This window comes from Notothenia coriiceps, unplaced genomic scaffold, assembly GCF_000735185.1.
Source record: "Notothenia coriiceps isolate Sejong01 unplaced genomic scaffold, NC01 NC01_scaffold00011215, whole genome shotgun sequence".
NCBI classification, from domain to species: Eukaryota; Metazoa; Chordata; class Actinopteri; order Perciformes; family Nototheniidae; genus Notothenia; species Notothenia coriiceps.
The window spans coordinates 105,612-126,080 of record NW_011343916.1 but is presented as its reverse complement, the minus strand read 5'-3'; the positions used below and the strand labels follow the sequence as shown (position 1 = coordinate 126,080).

The following is a 20,469-nucleotide window of genomic DNA, read 5'->3' as shown; positions in this document are numbered from 1 at the left end:
GATGTGCATTTACTGATTTAATGTTTGGATTTCTAAGACATACATTCAAATATTTACAAAGATCTGAAATTGCTCCACCAAATAGTTTAATTCTTTCTGTCAAGACAAAGCTCACATTCACTGGCTGCTGTCATTGGAAGAACTCAACTTGGTCCCAGAGAAGAGAGGTCAAAGTTCAGGGGTTTCCCTTATTTATTGAGGTTTTGGTCAGAGTTAAATCTTTTATGTTTTGTAACTATATGTCTTCAAAAATGAGGTTCTAGGTTACAAGGGGCTCAAAATATAATGCATGCATATTATATATAAGCTTAAATCACTAAATGAAGTTGTATCTCCTTTCGGAACATCTGGTTACCACCAAAAAAACATTGCTGACCTTCATATTAATAGACTCGTCTTTGTTTTATTGATAGACACTGTTTGCAATGTATCAGCCTTACCAGAGTAACCAGATACGTTAAAACCAAATAGAGCTGATAACTCAGCCACCTGATCTAACAATAGTGCCTCGTTACATTCAGCTGTTTTATATGGATGGTTTTGGTCTAATGCTTTTCTAATCCAAATTAAACTTATCTTAAAAAATAAAGCAATAATGCAAAATAGTTCTTATTCAGCTCAGCCTAAAATCAATGTTAACCATGTGTAAAAAATAAATGTGTCTTTCATATTTAATAAATACAAAGGAAATCCCATTTTCAGAAAATTATTTTCTTTAACATTTAGAATAGAAAAATAACCACACAGGAAATATATACATGCCAACAAGAGAAATCTAACATTCTGCTTAATATTTAAGAATGACGAAAATACCACAGTATATTAATAAACAAGTGCAGTGACCTTGTGCAATAGATCACTTCATCTCCAGCTGTCCTTGGTATGACGGGCTCTCAACAGACCAGCAGTAAGGGCAAAGTAATATGAATATATGCCATAGTAATAAATAATTCATCTTTCAACACTGTCCCATGCTACTTTGGGACATTTCCTTTCTGTAAGATTGTTATGCCACAGCTCAAATGATCTAAAGGCATAGGGTTCATGAGAACAACAAAACTAGCACTGTCGAAACTGCTACAGTCAACCGTTCATTCGCGTGCTATCATTGTCACTCTCTGCCACAGTGTATTTTATCATTCTTCCAGGGGTGCTATACTTGGACATTTAAAAAATCCTACTCATATAGGCTTTAATTTGAAAACCCTGAGAGGCAAGTAAAAATAAAAAAAATATTTTGCAGGTGAACAGTGGACCTATCATGCTATATTTGAATAATATAGTGTAGGACCATACCTATTAAGGCATATTTATACTTTTTATTTTTCAAAATACCAAACAGCATTTTAGCCATTCCTCATTTCACTCAATTTAACACTGTCTTTACATGGGCTGATTCTGTGAGAACAGCACCATCTACAGGCCTGGCATATGTAATACAGCGTCTCCAGCGCTTTCGAACGGCAATGTCCGTGGCTGTCTCCTCCTGATTGGTGGAGTTGGCCCAATAGCCGTAGCGCCACTTCTGTGACGTTCAAATCTGGATCAGTCTGTATCAGATCCTTTGTAGCCCCTTTTTAAGAGATTTGGGTATGGAGGAAAATAGAGAGGGTTGTGTTTTCTGACACTTGGTGAGTTCCCTGGAACACCGCGGACACATATTCATTTATAAAAAACGTACAAAAGTGCATTTTGCATGATAGGTCATCTTTAAACTAACTTTTTTTAATACTGATTCTGACCACAATAGGCTGAAGTGCACCACTCATAATTCAAAGCATCTGATTTGAGAAGATTAAAGTACATGTCCAGCCAAGAAACACATGATGGTACTTAACTTGCTAAAACACAATATATTCAACATGTATTTTGACATCTGTTTCCCAGAATAACTTTTTTTTACAACATAAAAAGATTACCATTCCAATACAAATATTTTCTAGTTCTTAAGTCATAAACACAGGGGAGAAAGGTTTTTGAGATAAGACTTAGCAAATGAATCGCCATTTACTTTTGCTCACCAGCCTCTCAGGGCTTCCGCATTTAAATGATGCTTGCAAAACAAACAACAACAGATAAGATCAAACTATGACGTTATTTGAAAAGACAAGGCCTTTACAATATATAACATGAGGACATTTAAAAGTCTTAAAATCCTCCATGGAGCTTCAGGTTAACTTATTCTTTAGCAAGATATGTGCCTGGGACCAATCCAGTAACCTCATTCCTTTTCACTGTCCACCAGCCATCTTCACCTTGATCCATTACCACCACCACGTCGCCGACAGACACAGAGAGCTCACCGCCCCCCTGAACAAACACACACACATTCAATCAAAAATATATCCCTTAAATTAAACAAGAATCATTACATTTGAATTTGTCTCATGTAGAAGCTGACCTGCGCCTCATAGTCGTACACGACCTTGAACCCCTCACTGCTCGGCTGGGGCACCTGACTTCCGGAAATGGAGGCGTATACTCCATCAGATGTTTCTGCTGAGGAGTTTAACAAGATTTAAGACCTAATCAGCACCAGTTTACTTACTGTGAATAACAACTTTATACAAGCCAAACATATTGCTTATTGTTGGTGGTGGGGCAAAGCTGTGGTTCCCAATCTCTTTATGGTCCAATGTACCCCCAAAGCCTTAAACTCAAGTACCCTTTTCTAGCCTTTAATGACCTTGCTCCTACATCAGTTATGTTCTTTCTTTTTCCTTTTCTTTCAGCCATATCACTAAGGTCCTCCACTGCCCTTCTTTAAAATGCTCCTTATGAGTCCCTAAAATTTGTCCTGGTGAAAGTGCCTTCTGTTTTTATGCTCACAAACTCAGACTTACTGCCTCTAGATTGTAGTATAGAAAGCTCTCTCTAAATTATTTTCAATTGGAAATCAAATACATTTTTTATCTAGATTTGAATTTGAAACAGCCATGATTTTAAAGATGTAATCCATGTTTTTAATGTTATTTTATTATTGTGTGATGTTATTTAGTGTTTTCGTGTTCTATGGAAAGCTCTTTGGCGTGCATATTCCGCCTGGAGTACAAGGACCCTGGTTGTGAGTCACTGGTGTGAAGAAAAAAACGTATAACCAAATCATGAAACTTGTAAATGTTCCACACTCTGTGTTGCCATGATCTTGCGCCTTACACAATCTGTCATTTTGAAATGTCAGTGTTATTTGAATGACTTTATACTTTACCAGTAGGTTCATTGATGCTCAGTTTGGAGCCACTGGAACAGTTTGACTGCAGAAGATTTGAAAACCTACAAATTGGGGAAAGTATTCGGTAAGAAATATAGACAAATTATTTAGAAATAACCATCTTCTTTATCTATCATCAACATTCATTTGGAGTTATTTCTGACCTTTTTATCACTCCTACGAATCCAGCAGTGCCGTTGCTCTCTCCTGTATCTTCCCTCTTGTAGTAATTTTGGTATTCAATAGGTGCTGTGAAAGAAAAATTCAAATTCAGTAAATTCCTAAAATACTAATGCTTCAGCGGCATTGCCCTTTTACACACAGTCCATCACCTGTTTCCAAACGTTTGAACATTCTGTTGTACGTTTAAGCAGCAACTGAGAGATAATATTAAAATGCCCAACATGGAATATATTCAAATCCAAATCAGGGAAGCTGCCAGGGCGTGATCCTACCTGAGGCGGTCGAGCCAGTGCGCTTCATCTCCACAAAGCCGCTGTTGTCTGCGATGATGTCACAATTTTCCAGTGATGTCCTCACATTATCGTAGCACTGAAAGAGCAGTTTGTCTAGAGTTAATTTAAATACACAGTACAGAATATTGGAAGTTTACTGAAAGTCTATATATTTAGACGTGCGGGAACAGCTGCACACACCTCATCATCTTTCACACACTGCGTTGATAACTGGTTACAGTGCACCCACAGAGCGTTCCTCAGTACACTGATGCGGTCTTCTTCCTGCTGCTGAAACACCTGCAAAAGAGTGCCATTGGGAACATAATAAATCATCTAGAAAGAATTGCAGCACAGTACATTTACAACACTACACACTGCTGTATGAATATATTGATGCAACTGGTAACTTCCTGTACAACAAAAGCCTCCAGCAACCTTAGTCACTGTGTGATCTGTCAACTTAAAGGTTCCTGGCTTTCATTTAAATGCGTTTGAATGCTTCATAGTTGAAATGTATTAGTTTATGTATTGTTTTAAATGTATTTCCTTTTGTTTACTGATTTAACGTGTGCATGCGCCACCTACAATTGACCTATTTGAATGATTAAAGAAGCTCTGTTGATGTTATCACACGTAGGAAGAATTTGTTCCCCGGAAAACAATTTTGTAGAATGGTGACTCACTTTCTAGTTTGCTTATAGGAAGTACTCCTGCACATCCTCATTGACAAAACAAGCCTGGGGTATTGCCAATCTTGGTTTAAGTCCGTACATTTTGAAATGCACCAAGCTTTATACATAACGTGATAGGGGAAATTCAGATTGTGGTGCTGTACTAACCTCACATGTGTTGATGTGTGTTGTATTCCACTCCAGTCGAGTCTTGTCAAGCTGTTCAATGTTTGAAATGTACTGTTTCTCTTAAGACAAGAACATATTTAATTGTTAAAAATACAAGAAGAAAAAAAAGGATCACTCCAAAGATATATAGATGATACTTTAATCAACTCTCAGGTTTAGTTTATAAAGTGCACCCAAGGATATCTTTGGAATCCTAAAATAAACGGGAAGTTAATGCAACCACACACTTTATAAATATGTTTCTGGTAAACCATAGCAGTTTCCTTGGACAGCACCAACATATCAACGTTTTGACATGTCAACTTACCAGCCTCTTCTGCAGCTTCCCTGCACTGTTTAGACTTGTTGCTCATCTGAAAAATAAAGACGCATTGTCTTTATATGTGTAAACATGTAGTTTTCCCTATAAAAGGAAACATAGTTAATTGCATAAGGGCTTTGATAGACACTCACAGCTTATAAATTACTATATTTAATAATGGAGTCATAGGCAAAGATAATTTTCCAATCTATCATCGTTTAAAATAACTGTAGATAACAGCAGCTTGAGAAAATATGTATCTGGTTTCCAACAACAGCAAGTCATTTTGGATATTCATCCTTTTTTTATTGTAGAAAATAAAATACATTTACATTCAATGTTGCCATTTCTTAATATTCTTTGTAAATGAGATGCTGCGTAAACTCTCATGGGACCCTGACGATGAAAAGAAAAAGCATACACATACTGTTGTGTTACAATATGATTACTACATTTTCTTATTTCTATTTCCCTGAACATTAAATAATTGACAGACTTGAATAGTTACATTTGTTGAGTAGTTCAAATTGAAGAGCCTGCTCTTGTGTGAAAAAGGCAAACACTGAGAGGTTCCTTTTGTTACTTTAGTCAGATGTTTGACTTTCAATGAAGAATAATGTATTAATGAAGGTAGTCTGTTTAGAGTACCACTGTGTTCACTTTAATTCTTAGTTTAAGAAGTGTATTTGTGTATTACTAGACAACTCACTCAAGTATTAAACATTGTGTGTCAAGTAGTTTTAATTTTGAATTCATCTAGACGGCTTTAAATCTGAGAAATTCTACATTTTGTGGAAAAACAGTCAGATTATAATTCAAAGCAGAGCAGTATTACATATCTTAAAACATGTCTAGGATCAATAAAGATATACTGGTGTGATATATTTTTAAAGATAGGCAACAGCACCAATGCTTTCATAAAGTCAAGTCTATATTTTCATGAACTAAGTAAAAATCGTTTTATGACAGATTTACCCTTTCGATCTGTTTGGGAGTGGCTGTGGGAGTGTTGCCCAACTTCTCAGCTGTAAGCTGTGCCTCATCTGCTTCCTTGCATCGCTGCTCATAGGACCTTTTAGACTAGGGGAAACAGAACAGAAACCATAAAAAACATTAACGCTTGGGTCTTTGAAGCAGTGACAGGAAAAGGAGGGGCTCGGGGGGTAAGTACAGTCAAGAAAATGAGTGCATCAAAAAAGACTTCACTTCTTTCTTCTGAGTAGGGAGAAGTGTAAGCTCATGTGCACATATCACACTGGTTTCTAGCTATTATCTTGCAAAACCATAATCTTCTAAAACAGTACTGAGGTCTTTTTAGAATACCTTGTACATACAGTACAGTATCATCTTAAATCTCTGCAGAACTGTAACCACAAGTCATACAGATCATCACGATAATATAAATTCACCGTACATCTATTGCTTTCTTGTAGATGGAGACTTTTGTCTTCTGGTCCTTCTCCATGATGACTTCATACTAAAAATTGAAAAACATAACGTTACCACCAATACAGCTTTATCATCATCAGAAACCACACGAGAAGCAACTGTTTTTAGACTTCCCCTGCATGCAAAAGAGAAAAAAAGGCATCATGTGGGTACCTTTTTCCGGTGTTCTTTCTGTCTTTCTCTGAACTGCTCCATTCTCTTCACCTCATCCTTTAGTAAACCAGAAAGCTGAATGTGCAAGTTTCCTACATTTTCCATTTCTGAAAAACAAGGAAGATAAAAGTTGAAACACAGACATATATAAGGTGGAAATAAAAAATAAAATCTATTTTGTTCTTACGTGTTTTCATTTCATCAAAAGATTTTCTCAAAGTGCTGTGAAAACAAAATGAGGCAGAATACAAGTGAATACATCTTTTCATGAAATATTTTCTGCACTGTTAAGAAAGGTAGACAGACTTGGACATACTGATGAATATAGCAGTGCTTAAATGCACACACACCTACCAGATCTCATATAAACCCCCAGCTTTGCGTGCAATTGTGACTAGTTCCTTGCCATATTTCTCCTCTGCTGATGCCCTACATGGAAAAAACCATATTAGAGCTGAATCACATTTTAGTGTTGGCTATTTAATGACTCATCAAGTACAATACATCAGAAATGCAAAACACACCTCATTTTTAAGAGCTCCTCCATGTCTTTGCATGTCCGTCGACCATCATTTAGTCTCTGACTTATCGTCTCATACCCAATATTACTGATGAAGTCCACTCCCTGGAACCATAGAAACCATAATGCTCTTTGAGTGATACAGGAACATGGGGAAAACCACACATCATGTAAGGTTTTGGAATAAAGGTTACAAAAACGAATTATGTTAATAAAAACATGTTTTGTGTAAGATGTAAGTTTCTTCATTGCTCATTAAAATAATGAAATCATCAACTCTGGGCAATACTTGATTATTAAAAGCTTCTCAAACGCAAGTTTTACCGTAATTACGTTTGAGATGTTCAACTTTGAGGTATTGTGGTGGTATACCAAAACAAAATTGATTAGTAACACGCTGTTGCTGGGGTTTGAATGAAGAGCCGCACAGAAGGAGAAGTAACCAGAACGACTCCAGTATTCATACAATGCTGAACAAATCTGAAAGTTCTTATTGACATTTATATTGTGGTGCGTTGGGGTCACATTGGATATGAGACTACTGATAGCATAGGAATAATAAAAAAAAAGGGAAGCACAAACTTTACAATGTAAACTGAATACTTTTGTTCCCGACAGGCCAGTACAGTACCTGATGCTCTGCATATTGATATGGTTGGAAATGAATATACTGTGTAAGTTACATGCACGCTTTGAATTCTGGTCTGTTGCATTGTTGCACACGCACTCAGTGCGGTTCTGAAAAGGCAGTCAGAGGCTAATAAGGAAGAATAAGTAGGCAAGAGTAACAGGAAACCTTCAATAATTATAGGCAGGGTTACCACCATAACACTATTTTAAAAGGTTGTTCTGAGAAAGAGCTGTTTGGTTTGTGGGACACACCTGGTTTCTAAATACACACTGTACACAACCCAGAGGTAAAAATAATTGTTTGGCTTGTCAAGAATCCGCACATAAAGAAATAATAATAAATGTTTTAATCAAGTAACAAATCAGTTGCAGTTCAGTTAGTTTCAACATTTGAAAAAAGGTAAAGTAAGCAAAGTAGGTTAAAAGTCACAAGACAGGACAGAGCGCTAACCTAACTGTAGTCAAAGATTGGCCTCAGATATGGTATAATTGTATTGATCCTTAAACACTCTCTAGACTAAATAAAAAACTGTAACAGGGTAGAAGTGGAAAATTACACATATATAACCTTGAAACTCCAGTGAACAAATCAAATACAACAACCCTAACTTCACAGCTTAGAAAGACTCATGGTCAACTTGAGCACTGAAGAGAAACATAAAGAAGTATGGAATAGTATCATCACACTGACTCACCCAGAAGGCATCTTTAAATTGTACTGTCATCTTGGCTTTGGTCAAAAAAAGTCCTGGTTGGAGAATCCACTTAACTCACTTTATAAAGCTTGGCAGTTTAACAGGCTGTTGCTCGATGGAAGTAAAACGGAATATGAGACATGCAGGAAACCAGCATTCAACAGCAACACTTACTAACTTGCTCATTTGATTCAAATGAGGAAGAGTTGCAACACGCTAGCATTAACCGCAACGGGACTGATACTTGTGTCAGTTCACTTTTGGCACCTCTGAAAGGAAAACTAATAATACACAGCAACTATTCAACAAACCAAATGCATTAGTGTAATTGAAACAAACTCAATTGTGTTGTCCTTAAAGAGTGGTTACAATCATATTATCAGTTAAACCTCCCTGCTATTCAGGAATATGTGCATTTATATTGGACAAAACAACAAGAATAGCTTACAATATAATACATTTCAATATAAAGGCCCTGCAACACATTATATGTTGTGAAGCTTCCGATGTTTAGATGTTCCTGAAACATTCTAGAGATGTGCAACTGGCCTCAGTGATGTATTATACTTGTGTTGCAATGTATGTTTTTCCTTTTTATGTGTTATTTTGCCCACACACACTTAATAGAGCAATGTCGATGGGTAAGATCTACAATGGGGTAAATTCCATGACGAATATCAGTACCGGAAATAAACCACGTAACACCTTCATTTGAAAAAAACAAGAACATTACATTTAGTTATAGTTCATCGTGTGAGACATGCAGCTGTCTGCCATAGTCTGTCACTTCACTGTTCATGAATATTTCTTCATTTTTCAAAACTTCTGCTTCCGAGATCATCCCATCTCCATCTTGATCCATTTCCTTGATGAGGTGTAGAGCCTGTCGATGGCATGAAGACAAAATAAACTATATGTAATCCTACCAAGCAGTAGCAACAGGAGCATTACTTGCCCATGTATTTAAATGTTGTTTAAATGTTTAGCAATTATGCAATCAAAATCTGGGAACATATTTGAACATTTGAGTGTTACCTCTTCTCTTGCTGACCCATAGCTGTTAGGCGCAACCCAGCGGAGCTGCTCGTCTCGATTCAACTTGCCATCCTTATCTTGATCATAGAGGTCTTTAAACCGCACTGTTTCTTCTATCTCCCACTGTGAAGGGGAATCCTCTGATGAAAAAAAATTAAGTGTTTATATTGCACTAGGATTATGATTGGGCATAGCAAAGGAAACAACAAATAAATCTCTGTAGTCTTACCATCACCTCGAACATCTCCAATAAATTCACTCAGACTGATAAGTCCATCTTTATCTGTGTCATATTCACTCAACACATCTTCAATGGCAAAATCCTATTGGGAAATAATATACATTATTAAAAATTGTAACAGGAGAAATGAACAGAGCTCTTGTAATAGGTGGGAAAATGCATTATCATATCAGGTGATGCAGGTAAACTCATTTTACAGCCATGTGATCCACTTCAGAGGGATGGGTGAAGGCAAGAAACTCTGTCACATTAAGCCCGGGTGTTCCGTCCACATCAGCAAAGTCAAAGCGTCTCCTCTCCTTCAAGTGGAGCTAATGGGGATATGTGCATATGTTTAAGTATTATGGATAAACCTGATTGTGGTTTAATGTGATTATTAACAGGACAATACAACTACACCTACGTGTCTGAGAGACTCTTGCTCTGGGTCCTGCAGAACATCGCTGTCATCAAAACTGATGAGCTGGCCATGAGCAACAGTGTTGTATTCCTCCCATGTTACAACACCATCTTTGTCAGTGTCAAACTCAGGGAACCGCTCCTTTGCATCTTCTAGAGCATACTTTCTATAGACGTGCTGAATCCATAGCGTTATCTCCTCTGGTGATAAAAACACAAAATACTTAACATGACCTTTCACTTCCTCTTCTTATCTTTGCTTGCTTTTCAAAGGTTCAGAGAAATAAATGTACCTGGATTTAGCACATTGTCAGCATTTGTATCAATCCGCTTCAAAATTTCCATCATCTTTTTCCTCTGTTCCGCTGGGCTAAGATTCAGTATCTCCTCAGTGTCCTAGAAGTGTCCGAAGTATATTGAGAGGAAAGTGAGCAGTTTCTGAATGAGGATTAGAAAATATCTCAAGATTGTAATAAAAATATGTGGCAAATATTTAGAAACCTCTCCCAGCAGGACGTTCATGTCATGTTCAGGGTTGTGCTGCTGGCCAACATAATGATCTTCGTGGAGATGTTTAAGAGAGCTTTGTCCAAATCCAAACTGAAGTACCAGCAGTCCCAGCAATGCAAAGGATGCCATCTATTGAAAGGGTTATCACAATTATAAATATAAAACAAAGGGGTGAATATATTGAAAAAACAACAAGGTGCTATTAATTAGCTTCCAGGTAGTTTTCTTGTTAAAATTATTAATTAACAGGGAAACTAAGAGCTCTGCTATGCTTGCTATAGTGCAATTGTGCGACCTTGCGGTCAGCTGGTGAAAGTTCACACAAACAAAGTAAACTTTGTGTGTGAGCCTCTTGTTCAGATGAAACCTGTTTAATCTAGCAGAAGCAAGTCCGTATTCAGTGAGGAAATAGGGGGGCAATCCGGCCTTAAGGCTGTTGGAACTACTAGTTCTTGTCTACAGTAGCCTAGTTTTAAACATTGTTGTTCATTCTTAATGTGTACGAGAGAGAAGAGATATACAGGGACAACCAGAGACGAAATTAGCCGCGTTAACCAAACATATACACAAGGCACACAAGCCAGTTAAATAGTAACTGCGACAGAGCTGAACAATAATGTTGGAGATGTTGTCATTACCGTGAAAAGTCCAAATAGCTATCATCACACCAGCGTTATTTACAGGGGGATACGGCGACTTCCGGTCACATATTTCAAAATAAAGTTTTATATTCGGTGCATGTCTAACTGTTTTGTAAGCAATTCGTGTAAACAAAGATATTAACTATAAGTGTTGGGTGAGTTTCTCAAAAAAAAATATTTAGCCGCAAACTGAGACATTTATAAAGTTACTAGATGGATGTGTTTTTCCTTAGCATCTTGTTCTCTAAAATATGTTTTCAGTCAGTAATCCACCTCCTCAAAAGTGGTATTGGTAATTGATTTAACACAGGTAAAATATATACTTTGCACATTTAGTAATTAGTATACATATAGATCTGAGTCTGGTCGACCGTCTACGGACCTTGTATGTTAATGAATTTGGCCTCACTTTTCTGTGCACACAGATCAGTTCCTGGCCCAGGTCCTACCTATGCTATTTTCAAAGTGAATGGAGAGGGTAAAAAGTCTGAAAACGTTAAAAACTCCTGCAACACTTGTACGACAAAGAACAACAAAGATCATCATGATTTCAGATTACTTGATATAGGCCACAATCCCTTGTTAGCCCTGGAGTTTACTTTAATTACTACAAAAGTTGACTTTTACTTTTGACATGTGTTGCTGAAGAAGCAAGATAGACATACAGCCAAACTAAGAAAAACAGTCTATTTATATAGGTGAATAAATAGACACCCAAAGAGAAATATAAAAAAACACCATAAATTGCTTAAAATAGGTCAATGTGTTAGGCTTTTATTTTGAAGGCAGCTTTACTTCTCTTCTGGTTTGCTTGACTTATACTGAGGACTCAACCAAACGTCCCGCCCGATCGTATGGTTGCTATGGTAGACAGGAAGAATGCCCGCCCTTGACCTGAACTATACAGTACGTGATTGGCTGGAGTATATGTTGTGACGACGTTCTTGAGATTTAATTGGATGATCCCATCGTCAGTCAAAAATGTCAACTTAAAATACTTCCTGCTTTTATTGTTAGGTTGTCCTCCCCACTGTCATGTTTTTAGCTGACATGTTTTTTCCATCAATCTGACAACAAGAAAACCGTGTCCATAGACTTGTTTTTCCCACTACTGAACGTTGAACATACCGCGGGTCGATGTCCAAAGACAACCGCCATGACGGACGACGGCGTGGCGCTGGGCAGCACCGTCTCGGCCCGAGAAACAGCCAAGGTGGGGACGGGAGGGAGAGGTCTGGAAGCAACAGCTCCGGGTCCTCGCATGGAGGAGGAAAAAGCAAGAATACATCCATTACCGCCCTTAAGGTACGTTATGACATATGAGCTTGTTGCTAACTGATGAAAAACAGGCAATCATTCCGAGTCAATTCTAGCTAGCTAGAGCTAAAGTGTCTGTATACTTGGGTTCAGCAAGCTGGATGATACAGCAGGAGTAGAGCATTTTATGGTGACCTTACCTGCCGCAGGTGCTGTGTCAGTCCAGGTGCACCCACTCGGGCATTTGAATTAAATTATCATAAAGGGCCTTGTGCGACTGCTGAGAAAAGACTTACGCATAAGGGGATTGTTGTGCTTATATGATACGGTCACATCATCAGTAGCTTCTTTCTTAAGACTGTGTAAAGTTTGTACTATTTACAGGAAGTCAAACCATGTGGGCTTCTGTGTGTTGTCCCTAAGCAGCCTATGAATCATCCAGAGCATCACCCTGTGTGGCTAATGCACACACTGCCTCTGAGCCTGCAGCTCTAGCTCTCATCACTGGCAGTGGCAACTCAGGGTGGGGGGTAGAGCGGCAGGCCTGCTGTGTGCACATGACTGCACAGTGTTGTGGCAGAAGGAGAGTGAGAGAAGAGAAAAGGAGAGAGAGAGAGAGAGGGCAGGGAAAGCTGAGGAGAGAATCTGTAAATATAGGAAGCTACATGCAGTGGAGAGCAGAAGAGAGTGGCAGGCAGATAGACAGCAGCAGGCAGAGAGTGAGGCCTAAGAAGTGGCTGCTAACTCAGCAGAGCACTGAGGGCTCAGGCTAGATTACAGACAGTAACGACAATCAAAGTAAACGACAGGACTGGCAGACTGCTGAGCACTTGTCTGTCTCAATCGCTACTGGGAGAGGAGTTGACACAGCTGGGCAAATTGCTATAGCAGTGTGGACTACACAGTGGGAATCTATTTTTGGTCCTGCCGTCAGATGACGATGTCACTTTGTGGCAGTGCTTGTGAGGGGGAACAGGTTGCCTGACGTGGGCTTCAAAAGTATGTCAGGGGTGGATAAGGACGAGGAACCTGCTTACAGGCTGTACTTCTATTCTGTATGTATCCTCTAATCTTTTGATTGTATCTGTGTCTCTCCTAATAAGCAAGATCTCACCTACTGTCATGTTACTTGCATCTGTTTGTATTCCCTGCCCAAAGTGAAACCTTATACTTGCCCCTTACTCAGCAGTCTAGAAAAAAACACTGTCTCTTATGCATGGGGAAGGATTGCCTTGTCAGAGACTATAACACGTTACACTCTTCAATGTATCCTATTTGTCTGCAGTAGAGGAGGGAGATGGCTTGTTTGCAGCCGGTTAAGTGAATCAAGAGAATGTTACTGTAAGCCTTTCTTTGCCTCAGCTAAAGCACAAAGTTAGCCATCAGTTGTAAATAGGTAAGGTATTCTTACAGCATTCATCAGTCATCAAATGGCTGCCTAGTTCGTAAATGCAGAGTAAATATTTACAGATTGCAGAATGGTGGATTGATGCTGACAAACGTCTCTAGTTGTTGCTGATTTGAGCTTTGCCTGTGTTGTTTAAGGTTATTTTATATCCCTTTTTAGATCTTTTATAATGGGCAGAATAAAGCCCATGCCATTTGACATGTAAAGAATTTTGCTCACCAAAAGTAGGTCAGCTGGGTATCTCCCTTAGGGACATCAGACCAATACACGCATACTGTTTCTGCATGTGTAACCCCTAATGAGCCACATTTACATTATTATACTGCCATTAAAGGATAGCCTGCAAATATTGCTTTATGTTATGTCTCATAAAAGTAGATCTCATAATTCTCACTTGTTTTGTAAAAGCCTTGAATAAGATGATGTATCCCTCTTTTTTCTATTGCAAGTGTATTGCAAATGTGATATTTCAGCTGTAGCTTTCTTATTTGAATAGTGTTGCTCGTGAGGGACAGCCAAGAAAAGAGAACGGTTTATTCCATGACTCATCTGCTATTAATAGGAGAACTGGCTCCCGATTTTCATGATAGTAACAATGTATTTAAAGTTTGAAACGACATCTTATCATTGTCTGACCAAAAAAGTCAAGTTTTTCTCTGGAATTCTGTCAACATAACATGCCATAATTTAATAAAAGTGCAGAAGAGGCTTGGAGAGGGCACACATGGAGTGGAAGACCCAGAATGATAAGCCTCGAGGTATTAGCTTCTGTGTTGTTTTGTAACCAGATTGCCAGAAATCAGGACATTAAGTGATGTAAGATTACAAAGGCAAATTAGACTGTTGGGAACACTGTGTTTGTTTGTCTCTGTCATTGCATTGCGCAATTGAGATGAGATGTTATTGCTTGGGGTCTTAAGCAGATTTGGTCTATGCATAAATGCAGGAGCTGTTTGTCCAAACTGCTGTGAGACAGAATGTTTCTCAGTGAGATGAGGTTGCATAATGCTGTTGATGCCATGTTTCATCACAGGACATCTTAATGTTCCATGAGGACATGATGAATGACTCCTCGTAGCATTTGTTTTGGTTCACAGTGTCTGCTTCACCCGAGGTTACAGTCAAGTTCACTGATGCATAGTCAATGTGTAGGTCAACCATGATGCATGCTGGGCACAAAGCGAGTTTAGAGCTCCCGACTCTAGCTGTTTCTTGTCTGCTGGGAAACTCTTCCACAAGTGAAGTTAATGTGTGCAGTATTGTTGCGTCCACCCTGGCTCAGAGCCACACACCAGGGATAGGAGGACAAATAATTCAACAGCATATTGCAGAAAACTGTCTTGTGGTACTGAGTGTAGCTACTTCTCAATAAATAGAAGAATCAGGGATTTATATAGTTGTATATTCGATTTGTTAAGAGCAATTAGTGCTTTTGTTGATCACACTTCTATATTAAACATATCCTACAGATGTTTGTGTTACTATGAGCAATAGCATTCATGTCTGTTTTAGATTGAATTATGTGTCTAAATACAAACTCTGTAACACGCAGTTTGATGTGTCTGAACATTCCTTTTAAAATGTATAATGCGTTGAATATATTCAGAATATTATTGATTTGCTTTTCTGAAAATATTTAATACAATATATGAATTGACTATTTGTAGGGCTCTTCACACCATACTGCTCGACACAATGTTTTAGCCAATGTACAAAATCAGTGTCCATGGAGTGTTAAAATGGAGGTAACCATAGCAACACTTTGGCTTCAGGCTGTGTGTGTGTAGTTATCTCTTCAGTGAAACTGTTTAAAGAATAATGTTGGTGGTGATGTTCTATAATAGTATTGTCATTCTCAACAAATCCTGTGAGGAGACCGAATTAAGCATTTAGTCTAAATCTTATACTTTATAACCTTCTGTGGCACTCCTCTCCAAACCCATTAATTAGTTCATCTATACAAAATCATATATTTAAAAATAATGAGTCATTAATACTTTGAAACAATGGGAATTAATTGTCTCCATTAAGCTGGACAATAGCATATAGCTATAATATGGAATGTGAGTGTATTTTTTTTTAATGGAGCCTATTTTCAGGTGAAAAATGTATGTGCTGGTTAATATTTACTGCTAAAAGGCGGTTTATAGGCGATTGTGTCAAAATCCTTCCGTGTCCAGTAAACCGGAATACGTTGCAGCATTTCAGGCTTCAGCTACATAGACAATACATGTTGATGTTTTCAAAGGAATTGCTAAGAAAAATATAGAATATGACCATACTTATCCTTCAAACTCACTTCAAACCAAGAATGCGTTAAAATGAATGTTGCACTAATGTTTTTCGTGCAATAGGCTTTAATCATGTTTCTCAGCTTTTCTTCATATAGGATAGGGATACTACCCTTAGTTGGCTGCTTTTTGTTATAATATTAAATGTCATGTCACTGTTCGTTACCATATTTCCATGGCTCTTGGATAGAAATAAAAAAATAATGTTCTGAATCTGTTTCTCTTTTGCAGGCATCTTTTCAGCGCTCTAACAGCCATGACAAGGTGAGGAAGATAGTTGCTGAAGAGGGCCGTGCTGCTCGAAACCTCATCGCCTGGAGTGTACCTCTAGAGAACAAAGAGGAGGAAGGTGGGTAGCTGCATGCCAAACAAAACATTCTGTGCCGGCTAATGTGCTATAATTCTGCTCCGTGGCAGGTTCCACGTTATTGCCTTATTAACATCACATAGCTAAATTGAGTATGTGTATGGTTTAGGTCCTTATTGTGCGTAGGTAGGTGTGGCTGCTGATGTTTACTTTTGGTGATTTCATGTCTTTGGCCCAGTGACCACAGTCTGTGGTTCACTGTGTTTGTTCAATGTAATTAATTATTTATTGGGCTTTTAAAAAATAAAAATGACATCAAAAGCACTGTCAATTCAGCCCCGAAATGTAAAAGAAAAACAACTCTTTTAACTTTTAACCTGATAATAAAAATATAGCTTCCTTCCTATATATCATGGCAGTGTTCCATAACATTATCAAAGAAAGTTCCTTTTAGACCAACCCACTCACAAACCTTTACCACAGCCTCTTATATGTCTTACTATTGCTCTTGCTCACTCTCTTCTTTGTGGGCCAGCTCGGTTATTTTATTCAAGGGACATTTCTGCTCTTGAGCTGTGCCATAAATATTCCAATTTAAGGTCTCATGTGTGTACCTCTGTTAACATGCATCTTAACTAGCAGTTTTTTAGCTTAAATACTCCAAGGGTTATTTCTGTTGTGCACCACAGTTGTTAATTTGTGACATTTGTATTTATCAACAACTAATCATACCTGCATTACTCTGATGAGTTTAAAATTGTTCATCATCATCTCATGTGATTATGACCTTCATCAGCATTATTAAGATTTCATCAATAAATAAGCCTTCATTTTCTCTTCCATATAGCAAAGTCCAAAAGCAACTCCAGTGGCAGTTCCAGAGGCCAGAGGATCAACTCAGGGCAACAAAAGAATAAGAAACAGGTTAGTGTACCATCTTCTTCCACTAGAGGACACCATTCACCAAGCTACGTCCTCTATTTATTCAGCCTAACACTACAATAGATCTGTGATGGTCATGAAACTCCATGTTTTTGCATAATGTTAAAAAGTGAGTCTGGGAAAAGCTGATTTCAGAAAAGTAATTGCATTAGGGTTTTGCTGTTTAAAACAAACATATTAATTAGATGGTGAACATCAGTGGCGAGCCGTCACTTTTATACCTAGGCCCTCTGACCCCCACCCCTTCCCTCGAACAGAAGAAAAAAAGAGTTCTTACGTCACAGCGTATACTTCAGAGCATAGGGCTCTGCTTCAGCGGAATATCAAAACAACGGCCCGGGGTGCAAAACGCATCAATGAAAGCGACCCTCTACCACAGTGGTTCCCAACCTGGGGGGCGCTCGAGTTTGTAATTTTTTCTAGGCTCAAGTGACAAAGACATGAAGAGATTTCTTCTTTCCTGTAATTGCGTCACAGTGTGCCGCGCACGCAACTTCGAACGGCCGCTCCGCACAGACTTTGGCTGGTCTGTTGGTTAGTGTACTTGAGAGGGCGGTGCCTGTGTTGTTCTCGTCGCCAAAACTAACCGAACTCGAACATGACCGTATACTAAATAACCGAATGCGAAGGCGCTTCGAAGTTTTTCACTTATAACAGTTGAAAACTTCGCTCGTTGCGCTCGTTCTCGTTGCAGGGCGTTACGTCAGAAACCCGTTTCACTTACCGTCTTCGCAACTTTCGAAGTTGCGTGCGGCGGCAATCTGCCGGCATTGTCTTCTCAGACACGAAGTTCCGAACTAGCGGTAAGTTTACGTCGCAACAAAGGGGGTTTTCACCCCCCCGGAATTTCAACTGCACTACTAATGAGGAGTAGAATACTTTTAGTTATGTTATATAGCTAGGGCTAAGCAGTTAAGATTACGAATTACATTAAAAACGGGACAGACCCGGTAACAATTAGTCCGGATACTTCTAGGTTTTAGGTGCCAAGAATGTAAAGACTAGCCTAACCGTTTTTGAAGTCTTAAACATAACTGGCGTGTAAAAGTTTACTGTCATAACAAACGGGGGTTTCACCCGCCTCGGCATTAAAACGGGCCTTCCCTGCGTAAACAATGAGAGCAAAAGTCAAAAACACTTACACTTCCCAATGTAAGTGTTTACACACTCAATGACACTTCTGTCCTCGACTAACAACAGGACATACTTAAGTGTCTCCCGGGTCGAATCATTGACTTGCTCTCTAATTACAGTTTACGTCATGTTAACTGGGTTAGTATACAAGGGTAGATTTACCCACCCAAATAATAGCGCTGAAATACTGTTCAAGGCCTGGGCCGACACTTCAAAAGAACAAAGGTATCGTCGTTTGTTGTAGGACAGTTGTCGCATTTGGAGCGGAAGTTTTATTTTCGTACGGTTTATGTGAATTCTGTATGTTGACGTTGCTTTCGTTGGTTTGTGTTACGTTATACGGAAAAGTTAAAGTTCTTGTGTTTAACCCAATATAAATGTCCAACAAACACACCATCTCGTCCCCAAGGGTTGGAAAAAAGGTTCTCCGGGGGGGTTTACTGAGGACAGTAGTCCGGAGTAGTAGACTCCGGACCGCGGNACCATATATCGAGACCGATTGTCAATTTCAAATGATTTAATGTAATTGTTTGCCTGACTGGCCATCGTAATCGGGCTCTTTGAAGATCCAAAAATCCACGGTTTTCAAATTTTTTTTGATCGGATTGGCAAAAACTTCTAAATTTGTATTGACCCTCATTCAAATTACAGCGTTGTTTTCCCCGAAAAGTGGGCGGGGATGTAATTTTTGCCCGGAATTGACGTAGGTGTTACTCTCATCTATAGGCAGATTCGAAGGATTTATTTATTTGGAAATGTTATTTTAAATACAATTNATTTAAAAACGAATCCAGCTGAAACCGTTGTAGCCGTTGATGGGACGTTACAAGCCATATATATTTTTTTTAAACTCATTCGTCACCGTCACCCGTTGCATCCTGGGATATGGTACACCGCGGAGTGTACATCAGATGTATCCTCTAAAATCTGGGGAAAGAAGGCTGCATTTGCGGGCCGCATTCGGAGGAGTCTTGTCTTTTTTTTGAATTGGGACAGCCTTCGTTTGGCGGAAGTGACGTATGCGGTCTCCGAATGCATCCTCAGGAGGATGCGGCCGTTGAATTGGGACACAGCTAATGAGTATTTGCGATCCATTCTTAATGACACTGCATTCTGTTGGACTGGTTGGACTGGTTAGAATACTGGTTGGACTGGTTAGACTACTTAGGGCGGTTTTAAGCGTTGTTCATCAGATCAAGGGGCGTTGGTGAACTCCAGTTCGAATCCCGCCTCGGACGCCACTGCGTCAGGCCGTTGTGTCCTTGGGCAAGACACTTTACCCGCATTTGCTCCTGTGGGTAATGTCCACAGTAATGACTCTTACATGTCTAATATGTGTAATGTGTATTTGTAAAGCGCTTTGAGCACCTGTAAAAAATACAGGGTTAGGACATCTCTTGGTTTGTTAGGACGTCTTCTAATTTGTATAAATTTGTCGGATTATGAGAAAAAAATTTTATTTTTGTTTCCTATTTTAACTAATTAATGGACGGAGACGTGAAATTTCTCAAAAGTTCAAAACCAAATTGTATTTGCAAACTAATTACTTTAGCACATCCGAGAGTAGGCACACAAAACTTATGTGTTTTCCGTTTTTGTTAAGCCTACATGAACCTGAAGGACGGGTCGGTCGTTTTAGTCCTTCCTGTCGTCAAGAGAGACCTCAAATCACGGTGAAATATTATTCGGTGTCGCTATCAATTATAAACGGAAACGAGTGTGTTGAGATTGGTACTTACGAATTACACACGCGATATCCACGGTTTTGTTCGGTGACAACTCGATCAAGCGGTATTGTTGGAAATTAAATCCACAATTCTTTACGATAACTGATGTTTTGTTTAACGGGAAGTGGAATACCTGGCTTTCGTATTACAAAAAAAGATTACATCCAAATTCCTACAAAATTGTTTGATGTTAATCTTCTAATACATATAAAATTATCTTAATTTACTGAAGATAATTAATGATAAAGTCCCAATCGGGATAATACGTCCTAGGACCTCCGTTTACATTATTATTATTTA

At 38.7% G+C, this 20,469-nt stretch overlaps 3 protein-coding genes across 9 annotated transcripts in view; 1 reads left to right on the top strand and 2 right to left on the bottom strand.

Moving 5' to 3' along the window:
* Positions 1-1,709: 1,709 nt before the first annotated feature.
* Positions 1,710-8,412, bottom strand: pstpip1a (proline-serine-threonine phosphatase interacting protein 1a). 2 transcript variants are annotated; one of them, XM_010772464.1, is made up of 15 exons: positions 8,278-8,412; positions 6,957-7,057; positions 6,787-6,861; positions 6,620-6,654; positions 6,433-6,539; positions 6,245-6,307; positions 5,806-5,910; positions 4,837-4,882; positions 4,509-4,588; positions 3,868-3,966; positions 3,667-3,763; positions 3,376-3,460; positions 3,209-3,273; positions 2,402-2,499; positions 1,710-2,310 (listed from the first exon to the last, which is right to left on the bottom strand). In XM_010772464.1, exons 1-15 carry the CDS (start codon positions 8,305-8,307, stop codon positions 2,179-2,181), a joined length of 1,218 nt encoding a protein of 405 aa, XP_010770766.1. In that variant the 5' UTR covers positions 8,308-8,412; the 3' UTR covers positions 1,710-2,178. The 2 variants fall into 2 exon arrangements, with proteins under 2 accessions (XP_010770766.1, XP_010770767.1); XM_010772465.1 differs by having other exon boundaries at positions 2,402-2,496; positions 8,278-8,351.
* On the bottom strand, positions 7,909-12,793 carry rcn2 (reticulocalbin 2). Of its 2 annotated transcripts, XM_010772466.1 has the most exons (9): positions 12,561-12,793; positions 12,232-12,359; positions 10,454-10,591; positions 10,246-10,348; positions 9,957-10,153; positions 9,751-9,864; positions 9,542-9,635; positions 9,313-9,452; positions 7,909-9,160 (listed from the first exon to the last, which is right to left on the bottom strand). In XM_010772466.1, the coding sequence occupies exons 2-9, from the start codon at positions 12,259-12,261 to the stop codon at positions 9,017-9,019; spliced, it is 960 nt and encodes a 319-aa protein (XP_010770768.1). In that variant the 5' UTR covers positions 12,262-12,359; positions 12,561-12,793; the 3' UTR covers positions 7,909-9,016. The 2 variants fall into 2 exon arrangements, with proteins under 2 accessions (XP_010770768.1, XP_010770769.1); XM_010772467.1 differs by lacking the exons at positions 12,232-12,359; positions 12,561-12,793 and adding an exon at positions 11,101-11,141.
* Positions 12,104-20,469, top strand: part of scaper (S-phase cyclin A-associated protein in the ER) — a 61,254-nt gene continuing 52,888 nt past the window's right edge. For 2 of the 5 annotated variants that reach the window (XM_010772471.1, XM_010772472.1), the window contains exons 1-3: positions 12,105-12,408; positions 16,291-16,408; positions 17,214-17,290. In XM_010772471.1, coding sequence (XP_010770773.1) covers positions 12,241-12,408; positions 16,291-16,408; positions 17,214-17,290 — 363 coding nt within the window. In that variant the 5' untranslated portion in view covers positions 12,105-12,240. Of the gene's footprint in view, positions 12,409-13,033; positions 13,416-16,290; positions 16,409-17,213; positions 17,291-20,469 lie in introns of those variants that run through there. The other 3 variants (XM_010772468.1, XM_010772473.1, XM_010772469.1) reach the window with 3 other exon arrangements.

Coding starts and splice junctions, on each gene's coding strand:
- rcn2 (XM_010772466.1), bottom strand. CDS start 12,261: ATGGCGGTTGTCTTTGGACATCGACCCGCG. Junction 10,592..12,231: donor TCTTTGGACATCGACCCGCG/GTATGTTCAACG, acceptor CCCTTTCAATAG/ATGGCATCCTTTGCATTGCT. Junction 9,865..9,956: donor AGCAAGAGTCTCTCAGACAC/GTAGGTGTAGTT, acceptor TATCCCCATTAG/CTCCACTTGAAGGAGAGGAG.
- pstpip1a (XM_010772464.1), bottom strand. CDS start 8,307: ATGACAGTACAATTTAAAGATGCCTTCTGG. Junction 7,058..8,277: donor AATTTAAAGATGCCTTCTGG/GTGAGTCAGTGT, acceptor CTATGGTTCCAG/GGAGTGGACTTCATCAGTAA. Junction 6,308..6,432: donor AGAAAGAACACCGGAAAAAG/GTACCCACATGA, acceptor TTCAATTTTTAG/TATGAAGTCATCATGGAGAA.